The 18,734-nt window shown below is 42.9% G+C and overlaps 1 protein-coding gene and 1 long non-coding RNA gene across 3 annotated transcripts in view; one reads left to right on the top strand and one right to left on the bottom strand.

The window, feature by feature from the left end:
• The window catches only part of KIF26B (kinesin family member 26B), a 458,615-nt gene that overhangs the window by 259,438 nt on the left and 180,443 nt on the right, over positions 1–18,734 (bottom strand). For both annotated transcript variants that reach the window (XM_030557033.1, XM_030557034.1), the window contains one exon: positions 3,783–3,949. In XM_030557033.1, the coding sequence (XP_030412893.1) occupies positions 3,783–3,949 (167 nt within the window). The remainder of the gene's footprint in view (positions 1–3,782; positions 3,950–18,734) is intronic.
• On the top strand, positions 992–16,986 carry LOC115648834. The gene is made up of 3 exons (XR_003999671.1): positions 992–1,005; positions 16,396–16,402; positions 16,923–16,986. It is a non-coding gene; the product is annotated as an uncharacterized LOC115648834 (long non-coding RNA).

Genomic DNA, 18,734 nt, shown 5'->3' with positions numbered 1-18,734 from the left:
ATATGTTCCTAACAACAGGACTGACCAAATTCTCCAGCCAGGATTCTCCCCTCGCCCACCATTCCAAAATCAAAGGGCTGGTTCCTTGTCGTCTCAGGTGAAAGAGGGGAAAAGAGAGAAGGGGGGGGGAGAGAGAGAGAGGAAGACCCTCTGAGGTGTTTTTGTCCCTCTCTTTTGGATCCAATCACCCTTTGAAATGCACTTTCCTGAGAGTTGCCCCCAAGATAAAGTTCCTTCCCACTGTGAGGACAGAGATGGAGTCTCATAGTGAAAGAGGTCCCATGTTGTTGTTTGCTAGGTTACCTCCTCCCCTGACACTTGTCTGGTACACACATTTCAGTCATGATTTCAGCTTACATTCATAACTTTACATATAAATATTGCTACATACATTTCACCAGGATATTATTGATCAGTGAGCTATTCGTTTTCAATCATACCTCACAAAGCACATGCTGTACAAAGATTATTACAATATTACATTAGTAGGGTGTGAATATGGGTGCATTCAGTCAAGATGTTTTACCTATTTGGGGTAAATACAATAGGGTCATTACTTAGATTATAAAAAAAGCAGTTTCTACAGAGCTCCCCTTACTCTCCAGACTCAAATTTGGAATTGACCAGGCAGTTCTTGGAGTTAATGTTGTCTGTACAGTAACATATGTCAAATCAACTGACCACAGCAGGTAATTACTACTCTGTCCAGGCACCACCTCTAAACAGGAAACAGAAGGCTTGGCATTCTGGTTACTTCGTGTCATCATGCTGCATCACACCAGTAGGTCTGATTTTCCACTGGCCTTGCCTCTTATAATCATACACACCTGTGCAAAGTGCAGGGATGAGGGTAAAATGCATCATTCTAATGGTAGCTTCATAGACCCATCCAGGTGTAAATGACCACACCATGTGCAAGGCAAGGGAAAATCAGGCCCCTACACTCTGAAAACATGAGCTGTGAATTCGCATCATTGTAAGTAAAGCAAAGTGTGCTTGATTTAGGTTGATGTCTTAGCCATCATTCCATATGATGCAACCGGAAGCCCAGAACAGGACTGCTTTATGGTGTGAAGATATTATGTCTTTATATAGCACCCAAATATAGGTCCACTTCCGTTAAGCAAAGTGTGCTTTTTTAAAAATATGGAGCCAACATACAGTTGTGGCATCTCTGTGATTTCTGGCTTACAAGCAGATCCTATCCAAAAGTTCACATCATGAACTGGAGACTAGCAAGAACTTTCCACTGGCTCCACTTTAAATGCTATGATTTGCCCTATGTGTTTGAATGGGTTTCATTAATTTCCCTGCATTTCAGTGAAATTTACTTGGAGAAAATAAATCCTCTCTACATTAACAGTCAGTGAACACTTAGCAAATGGGGCAAATCATCTTCATAAATCTACTTAAGTCAGTCCTACTAAAATAATTGCTGATCCAATCTGCACTCCAGTTGGATATTACCATGCAAGAAGGCTCAGCAAAACTCACTGGAAATTGCCTGTGATTAAGTGAAATGACAACATAGCAGGACCACTGTCATCCTGCCATGCTCAACTTGCAGCACCACATTTATAACGGGAAAGAGGAAGAGCTTTCCCCTGTTCTGAGGTAAATGCAGTCTGCAACGGTGTCCTATTAAATTGCTGTTTTTTAATCCAACTTTTGTCATAGATGAAATGTATTGAGTGACATTGGCTCAATATGTTACAGCCCTCATCTGGGAAGGAACAAATCAGTAAAAGGAATTTCTTTTTTCATCTCTAGTGTTTCAAAGTTCAGAAACCTGAAATATTTTTCCCCTTAAAAAGAAAGAGAATCATATGGCATTAATAACAGCTGGACCTCCAGGGGTTCAAAGGGTTCAGAAGTTCAGTTTAGATACTCATCGTACATTCACTCAAACGTTTGAGATTCAGATGCTGACAAGAAGTGACTATAGCTACGTAGAAGGAATGTATTAATCCTATTTCATCTTACTCCATAGTACTTCACTACTTGTGTATCTGTTCCCAAATAAACCCACTAGTTATAGAAGCGCATTAAAATAGAACACATACAAAATCAAAGCTTTTTTTGAACTTCCATAGCAGTTTGGTTTTGGTTTGAGTTATGAGTGAAGGTTCAAGCGAGCTCTTATTTTATCCAAATGTATTCAACCGTCCCTGAATGAAACACACTTCAGAACTAAAGGACAAAGTCATCCATGATGCAACTCTTAAGTAGGGTGACCAGATGTCCTGATTTTATAGAGACAGTCCTATGAATTTTTGGGTCTTTTTCTTGATATAGGCTCCTATTACCTCCCCACCACCTGTCCCGATTTTTCACACTTGCTGTCTGGTCACCTTACTCTTAGACTTCAATATAATACAGTAGAGATTCATTTGGCCAAAAAATCTGCTGTTCTATCAATAGGAGTTTTAAGTTTCTAAAACTCTTGCCACTCCTGATGATGGGCCTGGATCCTTTTAATTTAAGAGCTCGTTTGCCTATTTATTAAGCAATTCTTGTTAACAATGGTGGGAAGATCCACGGAAATATATCCACTTAAACTAAAAATTTTCAAATGGGAAGATTTCTGAGGTCTAGCATGGACTTGCTGGTCAATTCCAGAGAGAAAGACAGACAAACAACAATTTTAATCAGAAATCTGACTTTTCTGATCTGAAAATGAACATTTTGACACAATTGTATTTTCCAAATTTTTTTTTCCAAAGGTTTCATTTTCATTCCAGTGTGGAACAAAAACAAATTTCAAACCTAAAAAGCTGCCATGAAACAGAATTGTTGTTCTCCCGCCAGCTGTACAATTCATTTCAGTAAATTGCTTGGTTATTGGTGTTTTCCCTATTCAGGAAACTTCTGCAAAAATACTTAAAAAGTCAAAAGTGTAACTCCAAAGTAGTAGTATTATAGTGTTTTAAAAGACCGAATAACCGAAAGCACTTTACAAAAGTGAGCAAGCATTATTATCCCCATTTTACAGAAGAGGAAACTGAAGTACAGACAGGTTAAAACACAGACATGCTCAAAGTTACACAGCAAGTCTGTGGCAGACACAGGACTAGACTTCAGCTCTAGGTACGCTCTGGGCAATAGATCATACTGCCTGTTTAAGAAGAGTCTCTCTTTGAAAAGAGGTGGGGTGCTTAGAGCTGGCAACACAAATGTCAGCTGTGGCTAAATACAGAATGTTTAAAATTTATCTAAGTTTGACTTTGTAAGAAATTTAATAAATGGAGGACCAGATCCTCTCCGAGGGTAAGTCAACAGAGTCAATGGAGCCAGGGTTGATTTACACCTGCTTAGGATCTGGCCCTAAATGTTTTTTAAATGTTAATCCAGCATCCATTTCCTTTGGCAAAATGTGGAAATAACTATATGTATAGATCGCATTGGCAACATACATCAATATTTGCTATTCCTAACCATCCTATGGTTACGTCGCTGAGAGCCTTCTAATTCCATCAGGCCACCCACGTTCACACAGGCCATTTTGGACACTCAGATTCTATGGTCCAATACAACAGGGAGGGAACGCAGTAATCCTATTTCATCTTTTAACAAATAATGTTCATACAGCAATAGTAATGTGAGGCACATACAAAAACCTACTGTACAGCCTGAATCCCAATTATACAGCTCAGAACTCCAGTGCAGAAGGGTACCCAAATCATCCCTTTTCTGTTGCATTTACACCAGCCCTTTCAACATACCTAAACTGGATCAAGGAATTCCAAATTGCTGTGGAAGAGAACAGATGAAAAGTCTCTTACCTGGCAAAAAAAGAGGCCGCCACTGAGGTGCCTGTTGACGTTTCACTGGCGACATAAGTGCTCTGAGAAGCAGGGAAGCTGTACAAGGAGGGCTTATCTGCATTGTAGCGGTTCAGCACTGCTTCAGTCAGCCCCTCTCGGCTAGTCTCTGTCATCAGCTGGGAGATCTGAGGACAGAAAGACAGAGAAGGCTCATTAGATGTAGCCTGCTGCCTCACTCCTCTGCAATGTGATCTAACTTTTTTTGGGGCGGGAGGAGGAGAATGGAAGAGGAGTGGTACATGTGTCACACTTTTGCGGCTCAGTGAATGAGCTTATTGCTTCCATGGTGCTATTTAGCAGCATTCTGTCCCAGTCCTTACCTCATTTTCATTAAAAGTAATGTGATAAAAGATTACCCCCTGACACTGTACATTGCAATTATGTCTGTGGTCTTCCTTCCACTTGGAGGGGAAAGTGTAAACCATTATCCTTGCTCAGTTTCAGCACAGCAGGGCACAACGACATTAGCCAATGCTTATTTATTAGTGAAAACAACCACAAAGATCAGCGAGTACCGTACTGGTACTGAGAACCTACATTTTATTCAGGGCAAATGTGAACTGGATGATGGGCTAATATTAGAAATGTAACAAGATATTTAGTATTAAATAAAAACATACATCTGCGTTTGTTAAAGAAACCAGCACTAGTGTATCAAGTATTTCTGGTGACATTTCTTTTTACAGCAGCCCAAACAATCTGAGAAGTGAAGTAAAGTGTCATTCAGGGTCCAAGTGGACTATTTATTAGTTCTCTTGGAACCCAATGTTATAGCCACGCAGTCTAATTCTCATTGATTTTCCTAGAGGGTTTTCAATACCATTGGATTTCTCTCTCCTGATGTCCCGCTAAAGTAATCGTTTTCTCCTGTTAGCATTATGTCCTGTACCACATAAATGGAAAGTCTATCAAGGCAAATGAGGAAATTTTGTCCAGTAAAATCTCCATCCCATTCAAGCCTCTCTGGGTTGACGGTTGATGCCTACAACCATGTAGAGGACAAAAAGCAAATTTTTTCCAGGTGCCAGGAAGAACAGATGCCATTTGACTAGGACCTGATCCAGCTCCCACTAAAATCCATTGAAAGACTCCCTTGGACTTCAATGGAAGCTGAGTCAGGCTCTTACATAGCAGCCCAGCACAAGTGTGATTATTTTTCATTTTAAGTTTTTAGCCAGAAATTCTGCTTTTGCTTTGACCTATGTCAGTAGTTCATAATCCTCTATTGTACCTCATACACTTCTAGTCCTTAACAAATGCCCTTCTCTTCTTCCCTTGCGGCACACAGTTTTTGCATACCTATCTGAGTGCACCTCTGCACTGCTGGATCCCTCCCAAATCATAGTTTAAACAGTCCCCACAAACTACTGCTAGCAACTGGTTTCCTCTATGGTAGAGCTTCTTCCTTCCACAAAAGGTTTTCTAGTGTCCTATGTCCATCTATTCTGTTCTGCTCTGGTTCTTATGCCACCCTCATCGCTATAGTATCTTAGTGTCTTCTACAAGTGCATTAAGCAATGTGACTAGAAACTATCCAGTACAGTCTTATCTTTGTCCCTGGGTAGAGAGGAGATGGGGAAGGAATTACGTGAGGGATTTTTAAATATGTATTTAATGTTTGTGGTGCTATGTATTTTAATTACTGAAGGTGAGGCTGACGTGTGCTTTGCACTTGAAAAGGTAAATCTGAGGTTTGTGGTAATTCTTAGCTCCTGCAAAAGCTCATTCTAATGTCTTGGACTGACCCCTTATAAAACAAGCTTTATCCTTAGGGTGGATGATTCCATTGTGCCCGAGGAGACAGACCTCATCCCTCAACTTTAGGCTTTCTTTTTAGACATCCTTGGCCCAGCCAATTGTACACCTTGAAGATAAGGATCTTGAGTTTGACTTTATATTCCAAGGGGAGCCAGTGTAGGCAGTAGAGGTTGCACTGCAACATCTTCTCATCCACATATTGGACCCCCTCACCCCCACTCCATCTTGCTGATCTAGTGCATGGAATGAATAGCACTCTCAGAAGCTATTGCTGGAGCCTTAGATTTAAATTTTTATACTACTATTACTAATACATCATAGTTTTAATTTGGCTTCCAGGATGTCTCCTGCATTTCTACCATGCACTACAACCAAACAGGACTTTCCAGCATGCTACAAACCAATAAAGTGTCTCCCTCCCTTGTGACATCTAAAACTGTTCCACACAATAGTCAGTCAGCCCATGCTTCTCCCAACCCTCACAAACCCAAATAGGCAATGAGTGAGTTCCTCACAACTGTGCCTTGTCTCACCCAATTATTCAACAGAACTAAGCTGTCAGCTGCTGGAGTGGTCATCAGTGGAGGATGGGAGTACACATCTAAGCCTAACCTTCTCTTGCATCCTCCACCCCACATACCTAAACTCAGGGAGATTGCCATTAATCAATAGTCAAGGCCAACAAGAAATATGGGGCTGGCATAGCCTCCCATAGGAACTATGGAGTTGATGAAAGATAAGAAGTGGATGAGTTGATGTATCTCAGTTGCAATTTGAAATTGTAGTTTCTCCGCACACTTCCATGAACCAGATAAGGGTTTCCACAGCTTTTGCAACATATTTGTAATGTTTCAGCCGCAACAGATCTCTAAAAGAACAGGACGGTGTGGCTGGCAAGATGCACTTGGTAGCCAACTGTGACACAAATATTGATTCTACTGTCTCAAAAATTGTGACAGCCAGAAAATATTCTTCACCTCATCTGCAGATAAACTGCAGCTAAACAGTCTCCACACTTGTGGAGACACTAAGAGTAGGAAGGTCACGGATGTACATGAATGCAGAGCTGTGAGCATTAACAGCACAACAAAAAATGTTACAAACAGAAGTATCAAACCGATTCTGGATGCTTTCTGGAGGGTATGACCTCATGCCTCTTCAAAATCTGATTGGACATTTTGTATACTGGCTTCAATCCATTTTTAAAAATAGGGAAGTGAGCCCATGTTCCTCGGACCGGGACTAAAAAATGCTCAGATACTCACTGGGTAGACATGGGGTGACTTTGAAAAGACATAAAAAGAGAATGTCCCCCCACCCACACACAAACTGAATCAGGAAGTAGCACGTTTGTGCCTTTTAATACATGAAAACAAAGGTCTTCAACAGTCACTACTTTATCAAGTCACTTTTTCTTACACTAAAATATTGATCAAAGGGATTCAACAAGAAGCTGGAAATAACAAATATATTAAATCTGAGTTTCTGGGATACCATAATATGTAGGGAATGGATACAGAAGACAAATAGAGTTGAGTTGAGGAGATGAATATCCTTTTGTGAAGTACAAAGGTGCTTTGTTTATGCATAAGTGTACACTAATACCATTTTTCAGGATTTTCAGTAAAGCTTTTTGTAACACTGCACCAGTATACTACTACCACCACCGTTCTTATGTAGCATTTTTCATCAGTAGATCTCAAAGGACTACACAAAGGGAGTATCATTATACCAAGTTTACAGATGGGGGAAACTGAGGTACAGGAAGGGAACTGATTTGCCAAAATTCACCCAGGTTGCCATTTGCAGAGGCAGGAACAAAACACGTCTCCTGAGTTCCAGTCCAGTGATTTATCCATGCTAAAAGGTTGGTACTGCTGTTCAAATCTGCCTATGTGAAACATCTGTGTAATGATTACCACCATATTCTGCAGGACAGGCAGTGGTCAACAGATCTCCTTCCTTTATCCACACACACCCCTCTCATCAGTTGTTGCACAAGCCAATAAATGGCTCGTGATATTTATACATCTGTCAAGAGCAGGCATTCTATTCCTAGTGCAGAAGTTTGCTAAATCCTAGCTCCACCCACCTACCCACCAGAAACTGGAGAGCAAACTCTAGAACACCAGGCCAGATTCTGAGTTGTGAGTCTCAGAATATACAGCACCAGGGTGGTGAAGGGGCAACGTGGTTTCATGCCACTTTTGAACCCCCCAAATTTTGGACCTTGCTGGGGATGTACATGGCCCCCCAGTGTAAGTCCAAGCACTTCTTGAGAGGCTTGAATGTATGGTGCCACCCCACAACTGCCTACATGCCATTCCATAGTGAGCACACACTCCCGACACTCAGGAGTATGGCTGCCTATATGCCACCACAGGATCACTCTGTACCCAGGAAGCTGCTAGCTGGGGGAATTGGGCTTTCTGGCTCCTTTATGCCACAGGAGCCGTGAAAAGGGGCTAGAGTACAGCGGAGAATCCGGGCTGTGTCTGCACTAGGAGACCAATCTTGACAACCCTCAATCATTCCCACTGATGTCAAGGTGACTATTCATGAGAGTAAGGGCAAGATAATTCAGAGCTGGGAATCTATAAACAATTGATTCAAAACTAACGTTATTGCATTTTCCTCTTTATTGGACCTGGCTACAGTGGTAAGTGGAAGGAATCTCACATGACTCTCGTCAAAATTATTGTATCAAACAGAGCGAGTTGCAGATTTCCTGCCCGCGGGTGCACTTCATTTTCTTCTTAAGATGGTGCTAATTTATCCCTGCCAAGTCTGACATTCATATATGGGACTTAAAATATATATATTTGAGAAGAAAATAGTTTGCCTTTAGAATACGAGGTGTCATATTTAAAAAAACAAAAATTCACAGGGCAGACACCTGCAGTAATACTTCCAGCATTTCCTTTCCCTGCCACCCTAAGTCAAATCCTCTGATCTAGCATCAACACAATCAGTCTGTTTTTCAGAAACAAAGTATTGAAGTATGCCCAGCAAGTGCACCTAATATATATTAGGCTGTTCAGTGATGTTGCCGTCTGACCCCCAACTATAGACTAGTGATGAGAGTGCATTATGGATTAAAAGACTTGAATATATTTTCACATTCTCTCACCTCTCTCCTCTGTGAATCCTTGTATCCATGGGTTAACACAAGTCAATAGGACACATTTTGAAAAAGTCTTTTGTTAAAATATTGGCAGCACATCATTGCCTCGATCAGCAGCAAAAGACAAAGCATGGAACAATGCAGGCTTTCATGCTACAACAAAAGCTTCTGAGTGTATGTGGGACAAAACATGTGTCACTTCTCAGGCCCCATTTGTTGTTCTGTTATAAAAATGAGACATCTCCCTCCATCCATCTTCTTTTTTGCCACATCCTCAGAGTGTAGAGCAATGGCTGGTGATAGATCATGATTTAAATTCTCTATTTTAGGAGAAAAAAAACATTGTTTTGTTGTTTAACCACAGAACTTGATGTTAGCCAGCCAGGGTTCTATCCCCTGTCCAATTAACTAAACCTCAGGGCACGTAAGTTTCTCCATGTGTAGAATGGGGTTAATAGTAGTTACAAAGTAGGATGCAATTCATTAATGTTTGTAAAGCATTCAGTTGAGATCTTCAACTGGAAGCTGCTGCAGAAAAGCAAAATATTATTACTTATATCATGGCTGAAGTTTGCCTTGCTTTGGAGGGAAGCAGAACATTCGGGGGTCACTATTAAATCTAGTTAAATTCAGCAACTACTTAACAAATTAGATGCACAGACTATCAGTGTCTGAGATACTGAATCTTAAGCTAAAAACCTGTTACTGAAGGCTATTCGACACAATCTGCAGTATTCAGTGCTAGATCCTTCTAATCATGGAAGAGACAAGGTTGCTAGCCACAGAAAGATGATAATAGAAATCTCTCTCTCTCTCTCTCTCTCACACACACACACACACTTTTCCCGGGCAATCTATTCTTTCTTTCAAAACAGCATAGAGGTTTCCAACCAATATTAAACCTTAAGGAAATGCCTGTCTGGCTTAGCATTTCAGAAAGAAAGGAATTCTTCTTCTAAAAGAGATCACTCTAAAAGATAACTAGATAACAAGGTTATATTTAAAAGATACCTTACCCAAACTCCCTATACACCACGAGCTTCATAAATATTTTGGAAGGAAGTTTAGTAGTCTTACTTTTGTTTTATCATCTCCATCATGTTTCATAAAACTAATGAGAAGCAATCACAGCACGTATTACCTACCATAAAAGCCCAATGCAGTATTTTTAGGTGAAACACAATAAAAATCAGACTTTTGGTTTCCCTCAAATCTTTTGGGGGTGAAACTTGGTTTACAAACACATCTTTATTGACACTTCTAAGCTGAACCTCAACCCTTCAAATATGAAGCCATTTCCCCTTTTTAGCTGTTCCAAAAAGCAGGATAAATGTGGAATATTTGTTCTTCTCCTGTCTCCATCCTGCCCAGACCCATGAATGAAGCAACATAATAGAAGTCAGTGAAGATACAACTCATGATGCAATAAATCTAATGCTAAAATAAATTCCAATCTTTCATCACTGATTCAACCTGCAACCTTTTAGTTTTCATTTAAAGAACTTGCCTTATTTGATTTTTTCACATGCTTAAAAATAATAATTGGTATTTTTTTAAGTTTTAATGATTTAGCATAACAATAATTTAACAGCAGCCTTGGACAAATCAAGCCTAGCAAGATATGTAAAGCAACTCACTTCTACCATGGCAGGACCAGGTCTTATAATATACTTAATTACACCTCAATTACTCACTTCCTAGGTAACAGAATGTCTGCTTTTCAGCTCTATGCAGGAAATGCTGATACTCTGCTTTGAAGGGAGAAGCAAAATAAAGAGAGAAGAGGGAAAATTGCCCTTCTCAGAGGTATACAAACTATTGGACCTCCTCTCAGACTTGATCTAAGCAATTTCCCCCAGGTGCTAGCCCCTTGCTGAGACTCTTGTGATTGAAGGCAAAAGCCCTGCTAACCAGGAGCGGCACCAGGGTTTTTGGTGCCCTAGGGGCAGGGCCGGCTCGCCGGTCCTGTGGCTCCGGTGGACCTCCCACAGAAGTTCCTGCGGACAGTCCGCTGGTCCCGCGGCTCCGGTGCACCTGCTGCAGGTGTGCCTGCGGATGCTCCACCGGAGCAGTCTGCCACTCTCCCAAATCCTGGTGCCCCAGGCGACCGCCTAGGTCGCCTAAATGGAAGCGCCGGCCCTGCTGCTAACTTCGCACATCCTGCCCAAAGGTGGTGTCATTTTGGGAAGAAAAGCACCATGTTCAGTCCTCCAAGAATTGCTAAAAAGGACACTCAGGATCAGCAGCAAGCAGAATCAAGGATTGGTCCTCCAGCAGCTAGAAGGACTGGGAACAGACAGAAGCCAATCAGAACCTAGCAGGCAAGATAAAAAGAACCAGTTTCTTCCAGTGACCACTGTGGGTGAAATTGGGACAGGGAGGAAGGATGTCCCTTGCTGTAACCCAAGAAGCCTGGCCATGTTCCTAACTCTGACAGTACCTGTTGTTGAGCCAGGTGATTTTAAAGCCAACGTGGCCCTTTTGATCTGAATATTAATTTAATGTAGTAAAAATTAGATGAGCTTTCTTCATGAGTCATTGGTTCAGGAGAGCCTAGGACAGGGCCATACTCTGCTATTCACCCAACTATCATAATAAAGTTGGTACTTCAAGGTACAGGGTGAAAAGGAGGAGCAACCCCTTTTCCCAGAAAGACTATCATTTATCAAAGTAAAATGGGGGCTGTAATTTGAGGCCATTGGAGGAGAAGTGACTTTTCAAACCCCTACACATACTGCAGAGCACCAAGAACTCACACTGCATCATGTATCTGTCTCAAGCCACTTAACACAGCCAGATGGCAGCCAGGCTTCTATTTGGACATAGGCAATAATAACTCACAGGGGAAAGAATTTAGGGAATAAATAATAAGCAGCCGCAACTGAAGGGATTGTCGTAGCCTACAGTACTACGGCTTTACCCAGGGTCACTAGGCTAGATTTTTTTCCCTCCTGCAATGGCGTATTAAACAATGACAGCTTGAGGTCCTTGGCTAAGACAATCCACTATTGATGCAGAAGCCAAGTGTAAAGTGAGTAGCCGCTAGACAAGAGTTCCCCTCAGAATACATTCCTTTGCTAGGTAGGGGCCATGTGCTCCTGGACTGAAAACTCACATTACACACTATCTGCTGGATTCTGCTCCTTGTGTGGTATGTTTCAGGCAGACATACTATGTACTGCCTGGTGAAGGAAACAGAGATTCATTGGCTTCCTTATTACACCCTAAGGAAATAAACAGACACTCTGGAGATGGTCACTGAGTTAGATTTATCCCTGGTTTACTCCAGCATCATGCAGAACACTGGGTCCAGGGGAGTGGAAAATCCTCCATGAGGGATACTGCAACCTACTCTGTTGTCAAGTAGCCAAAGGGAGTGAGTGCAGCTCGGAGTGTGGGTGGTCCTGGCCAAAGTGGGGCATCACAAGAGTGGCAAGGATGTGTTATTCTCTTTATTAAAGGAAAGGGAGCTTGTATATAGCACAAAGTGTTTTTATTTAAACATTACATAACTAACAGCAGCAACCAGTGTCTGGTGCTGACTGTAGCCTGCCACTTCGTGCAGTCCAGAACCTCACCTTCCTAAATGGAGAATAGCCTGTGGTCTCTGCAGTCACACCCTACATCCTTAAACAGCAGCAGCAGCTACAGATTGAGTGCACCCCTCAGCCTCTGTGGAAGCACAATTGCAAATTAAAGCCACCTTCAGCCAATGTAAGCATCCCTCCGATGAGGGTGAATCCTCCTGGAGTGCTGGGAGGTACAAGTAGCATACTTGACAGCAGCAGGGAAGCGTACACTACCACCTAGCTTTACATGCCAGTAACCCTGAATTCACCTCAACTCCAAGCCATTTTCCTCTGATTCCTGGCTCCTAAGAATGGTATCTCCTGAATTAGGGTGCAGTATGTTTGAAGGGATTTTTAATCTTTCCATGGTTTCCTTATGAAAGGCAAACAACTGCACCACTTACTCAGCCAATAGGCCTCCCTCCTCCTTTCAGCCACTCACTCAATAGTGCTCATTCTTTTCCTACCTTTTGAACTTCATTTGCAGGGCAATGGCAGTGCCTGGACCTGAACATTTGTAGTCCACATTTTAACCTTCCTCTCTTCAAAAGAAATATTCAATAAGAATTGTGGGATTTTTTTCCTGGCAACAATCAAAGCTTTATTACAAACAGGAAATCTGCCCTATCAAGCCTCTGGCAATGGCTCCTTCACTTGAGCAGTAAAATCCCCACAGAAAACAATTTAATAAACATAGGCGAGCGTGTCCCTAAGCTTCTTCAACCACTTAGACTTTTGGAAGATACATGTTTTGATCTGGCCTTGTTATGCTTTCTGTTCTTTCATTTGCCAGTGCCCCCCTGAACTATGTAGTCCACTGAGGAAACAGAACTCTAAGTATACAGAGAAGCAGTATACCAAGACAGACAAAGTACAGATCAAATCTGCCTCACAAGTCCTATTACATGGTCTATAGCTGAGTCCAGTTTCCTATAAAGGTGCCTCTTGAGCAGAGGAGCAATTACATTTAAAAGGTAAAAGATATGGAGAAACCACAAGCCCTGCAGCATTTCTAAGGGGAACATTCACAGGATAGTCAAACATTCAGGGAGAGGAAATGTGTCCCCCCTCGGGGGCTGCACCTGCACTCATGTGGAAGCTGCAGGTCCAAGTATGCAACAATCCATTTTAAATAGAAGTGGCCAGGTAAAATGTGGTTTCTACTAGAACTGCTGCTATATCCTTAAAGCATGGCTGCCCTCATTTTATTACTGACCCACTTTTCATAAAAGTGGGTATTATATAGTGTTACAAGAAACATTCAAGGACTCGGCATTTAACCTCTCTTAGCGCTCTTGCATTCCTCCTACTGTCCATCAGTGATCATGAGGAATTCTCCCATTTCAACCAGAGAAAGCAAGTCACAGGATAACATATCACTGTGCAGATAAGCTAACCCTTTTTGAATGTCAGGGGGCTCTTCTGACAGGCAAATTCCCCTGGGGTCAGATTGAACCCTGAAAGCCTCATAACTAAGATGTGCAAGCTGTTTGGCAGGATACAGAAAGTCAAGAAAAAGAAAATTTAGGGTTAGATTAAGCATTTGCTGTTAGTCCAGTATGAGGGGAGATGCATAGCTGTGCGACCAGAGGGGTAACTCGAAGAAGGAATCGGTCTTCTGTGAACCACAATTCTTTTACTATTCCCCATAGACTCCCTCCCTGGAGATGATAATCTGATACCATGCTGGCTGAAACATTATGGGGTGGAGTTAAGACTGACTAGGGCCGGTGCAACCATTTAGGAAGACGAGGCGGTTGCCTAGGGCGCCAAGATTTGGGGGAACCAAAAAGCAGCACCCCCAATTTTTTTTGTAAGTGGTTGAGCGGCCGCTGCTGCTGGGATGGAGAGGGAGTCTGAGCTGCCGGCAGCAGTGGTAGCCGGCAGCCCAGGGTGTCCCCTGGGTCAGTGCGCCGCGGCGGCAGCCCAGAGGTTCAGGCTGCCGGCGGCGCACTGACCCAGAGGAATCCCTGGGCTGCCGGCAGAGGCTCAGAATCCCTCTCCCTCCCAGGGCAGGGGCTCCAGCCTGTGCAATTTTTCTCATTGCCGGCAGGGGCGCCAGCGGCTGGGCAGAGCTGCACAGCTCTGCTTAGGGCACGTGACAGGAGCCCTGCGACAGCGCAACACAAGGGCTTCTGGAGGAAAGGGGAGGCTGCCTCCTGGCTCAGCCTCCATGTGCCCCAGCAAGGGGCACGGAGAAGAAAAGAGCCTCAGAGGTGGTCTGGTGGAGTGGAGGAAGAAAGAGGACCCCAATGCTCATGCGCTGGGCAAGGTAAGCAAGTGCTTCCCCACAGCTCGGCCTCAGGTGCCTGTGCTCCTGCCCCCTTGGTCCTTGGGTCGTCCCTGCTCCTGCTCCCCTTGTGCGCGGGCGGCTGGAGAGAACAGCAGCCTGCAGAGCTGAGCTGTCCCAGGGCCCCCCTCTCCCTGCTCCAGCCTCTGTCATGCCTGATATCCGAGTTCAAGGCTACCCGGGGGCAGGCAAGTGGGGCAATTTGCCCCAGGCCCTGGGCCCTGCAGGGGCCCCCACGAGTATGTCAGAGGCTCCGCCTGCCCCACGAGTCTGTCGGAGGCTCCTAGGAGAGGGAGTAAACGGCATGATAAGGGGCCGGGGCCAGGCACCCCCCTGACCCCATCCCCCCCACAGCCCTGACCCCCAGCTCTGAGCCCAGCCCCTCTGAGCTGGACACCCCCCAACCCTATCTCCCCACATACCCGATCCCAGCCCCTGTTTGCTGGACACCCCCAAACCCAGAGCCCAGCTCCCCACCCAGCCCTGGGCAACAGCAGCACCACCCCCAGGCAGCGACAGCCCATTGGTACCAACCATCACAATCCCAGCAACTGCCCATTACGTAATTGCAAATGTATACATACCATTACAGCTTTTAATGTTTTTAAATAATGTACTTAGTGTATTTTCAAATTATTACAAATTAATTTTTGAATGTATTTCACTAGTTATTTTTTACATTTCCTAATGCATGTTACTATAATATTGCAAATGTTTTATGGAAGGGGCCCCTGAATTTGCTTTGCCCCAGGCCCCCTGAATCCTCTGGGTGGCCCTGTCTGAGTTTTAAGCCCTGCTGCTGTGTTATGCCTGCAACAGGCAGGCCTAAGCCTGTGAGTGACCCCCATAGCAGCTGCCCGAAGAAGTGCTTGGGGGAATCATGCAGAAGGAGCGTGATATTTGTTTGAGTTCTCTCCTCATGGAAACTGCGCTCCACCTGGTGCAGGACAGCAGTCTCAGCAGGACTCTAGGCCCAGCACCTTGCCTCATTTTGTAAACTTGTAGTGCACCCGTCATCTGGCACCGCTACCCCTCACCAGTGCCCAAGCAGCAGTCAAAAAAGTTGGATGGACTGGTTAAGTTAGTTGTCATGCTGTTGCTTGGCCATTGTAGAGGCCACTGAATGCATAATATTCCTCTATGATGTTCTGTCCTGAACAAAATTGGCATGTTATGAGGTAGTGCCTGTGAGGGACAGGTGTCTGTTTATGTCATCCAGCCATCATGTCTTAGGTCTTCGGGGGGGGGGCAGCTTTTCCATCCTGCTTTCATTGGATCAAAGTCAAAGATTATTTTCACAGGGAAGTTAGCAGGCATTTAGAGCAGATGAGCATACCACCACAGAGAGCACTTGGCAATCATTTGAGCGTGTGTAACCTATTTAGTTAGAAAATGGAATTTTTCATTCAACTTGAGTTTGTACCATTTGATGTTTTTAATCATTTGGAGGTGCATGGCTAGTTAGACAGAATGGGTTCCGCAGCACTCCCAGTCAGATTTTGATATGAAGGAAGGAAGTATACGTGACTAAAAAAAGGTGTATTTCTGATTACAATCAACATTGCTTAATTTTAAGGGAAAGTCATCTTGATCTCTTAATCAATATTTACGTCAAACAGTTGATGAAATTCAAATAGTTAATTATAGTAAGTGACATGCATTCTCTATCATTTACTTTTAATAGTGAACAAGAAAAAGGACTGATAGGAATAAAATTTCATTTTTTTTTCTGTTTTCAGTTGATGCAGCCTCATGGCAGATATAAAAAAAAAAAGGTGTGGGGCACAATTTCGTAAGCAGAAGGCTGATAAGCAAAAAGCAGAAAGAAAGGAAGAAGGTTCATTTCTGAAATATCTCCATCCACTGGCCAGAGATGAAGGTAGTTCAATGTCAAAGGATCAAGCAGAGATGGAGGTGGAGGTGGGAGTTTCACAAGTTGAAGAAGAGTTTGAAGAACATAATCTGAATATTGAAGACTAATCAAATGAGACACGTGAGCATCAAAACTTCGAAGACTGTGAAAGCGAAAATGTCACTCATTTGATCCTGCTACTTGGGCCAAATGTGATGATCAAGTCCGACAAATTCTGGTGGAACATGGGCCGGAACAAGTTCAGCAGTTCAATTTTCCCAAAGATTGCAAAGTAAGCAAAGAAAATTCGACAATTCATTACAAACGTAGACTTGTTAATGGAGAAGAAATGCACCGTCAATGGCTGCAGTATTCCACATCAAGTGATTCTGTCTTTTGCTTCTGCTGCAAGTTGTTTGGCAGTAGTACTATTGGCATATCCTCTCTTTCTGAAAAAGGCTCAAGGGATTGGAAAAACATGTCTGCTATTCTTTCACGGCATGAGAAAAGCAGTGAACATTTGACAAATGTTCAGACATGGAAGGAACTTGAACTGTGATTGAAATACAAGAGAAGAACATTCGTGCTTGATTCAGCAAGAAGAAAAGTATTGGCAGCAAATACTAAAACGTCTGACTGTTTTGGTCAGAGTTCTTGGTGTGCAAAACCTGGCCTTTCGGGGAACACATGAAAAACTGCTCACTTCTGGTAATGAGAATTTCCTCAAATTTGTCGAATATCTATCTTTGTTTGACCCACTTACGGGTGAGCATCTTTGCAGGATTAAGGACCAGGAGATGTACATTACCTAGGGAAAGATACAGAATGAGCTTATTCAGCTTCTATTCAATGCCATCAAACAAAAAATCTGCTCATGCTGCAAAATACTTTTCAATCATTCTAGATTGTACACCAGATGCAGGCCACGTTGAACAAATGACCATGATCATTCGGTTTGTGGATAGGCCTACTTCAGAGACTGAGAACGAGACTGAATCAGTATGCATAAAGGAACACTTCTTGGGATTTGTGTCGCTTACGGAGACAACTGGAGCTGGTATGACAGAAACTATTCTTCACCAGTTAGAAGAGATGTCACTGCCTATAGAAAAATTGCGTGGTCAAGGTTACGACAATGGGAGCAATATGAAAGGGAAAGAAAATGGTGTTCAGCGAAGAATTTTGGATATTAATCCACGAGTCTTTTTCGTTCCTTGCAGTGCACATTCATTGAATTTGGTTGTTAATGATGCTGCAAAGTGTTGCTTGGTGGCAATTGCCTTCTTTGATTTAGTTCAACGTGTGTATGTGTATTTCTCAGCTTCTACACATCACTGGGAAGTTCTAACACACCAGGTATCTAATCTCACAGTTAAACCATTGAGTGAAACAAGATGGGAAAGTCGAATCGATGCCTTGAAACCTCTTCGCTATCAGCTTGGTGACATCTATGATGCTCTGGTAGACATCTATGAAGACACTACTCTGACAGGATCATCTGGCAATACATCACGAGTTGATGCAAAGGCTCTTACAAAAGCCATTCCTAGTTTCAAGTTTCTTGTTTCTCTTATTTTGTGGTATGACATATTGTTTGAGATCAACATAACTAGCAAACAACTTCAGGCAAAAGAATTTGATATATGTGATGCCATTAATCAACTTGGAGAAACCAAGAAGTTTCTTGTGGGCCACAGAAGTGACGCAGCCTTTGAGAAAACATTGGTAGATGTAGGTGAACTTGCGGAGGAGTTGGATGTACCGGCACTTTTTGAACCAGATCCAATCCGTATTAGATAGAAGAGGAAGCAGTTCACATATGAAGCAGATGACAAACCTATTTATAAGCCGAAAGAAAAATTGAAAGTGAACTTTTACTTTGCAGTCATTGACACAGCAATACATTCGGTTGAAGAAAGATTCACATTGATGCAGCAAATTAGTTCAGTATTTGGCTTCATATATGATGTTTACAGTTTGCAAAATAAAACACCAAAGCAAATTATGGAACATTGCTTGAATCTGGAGAAAGCTTTGCAACATGGTGAATCCAAAGATATTGATGCCTTTGACTTGTGCAGTGAATTGCAAGCTATTGCAAGACGAGTCCAAAGGAGTTCATCATCACAAGATGTATTGAACTTCATATGGGAAAATAAGCTGACAGACAGTGTCCCTAACACAGTTATTGCTCTTCGCATCCTCTTGACTCTCCCAGTTTCTGTGGCCAGTGGAGAGCAAAGCTTCTCGAAGCTCAAGTTGATAAAAGCATACATGCGAACATCAATGTTGCAACAAAGACTTGTTGGGCTATCTT

Source organism: Gopherus evgoodei, chromosome 3 (genome assembly GCF_007399415.2).
Source record: "Gopherus evgoodei ecotype Sinaloan lineage chromosome 3, rGopEvg1_v1.p, whole genome shotgun sequence".
Lineage (NCBI taxonomy): Eukaryota > Metazoa > Chordata > Testudines > Testudinidae > Gopherus > Gopherus evgoodei.
Note: the sequence above shows the minus strand (reverse complement) of the source record. Positions and strands in the feature narration are given on the sequence as shown.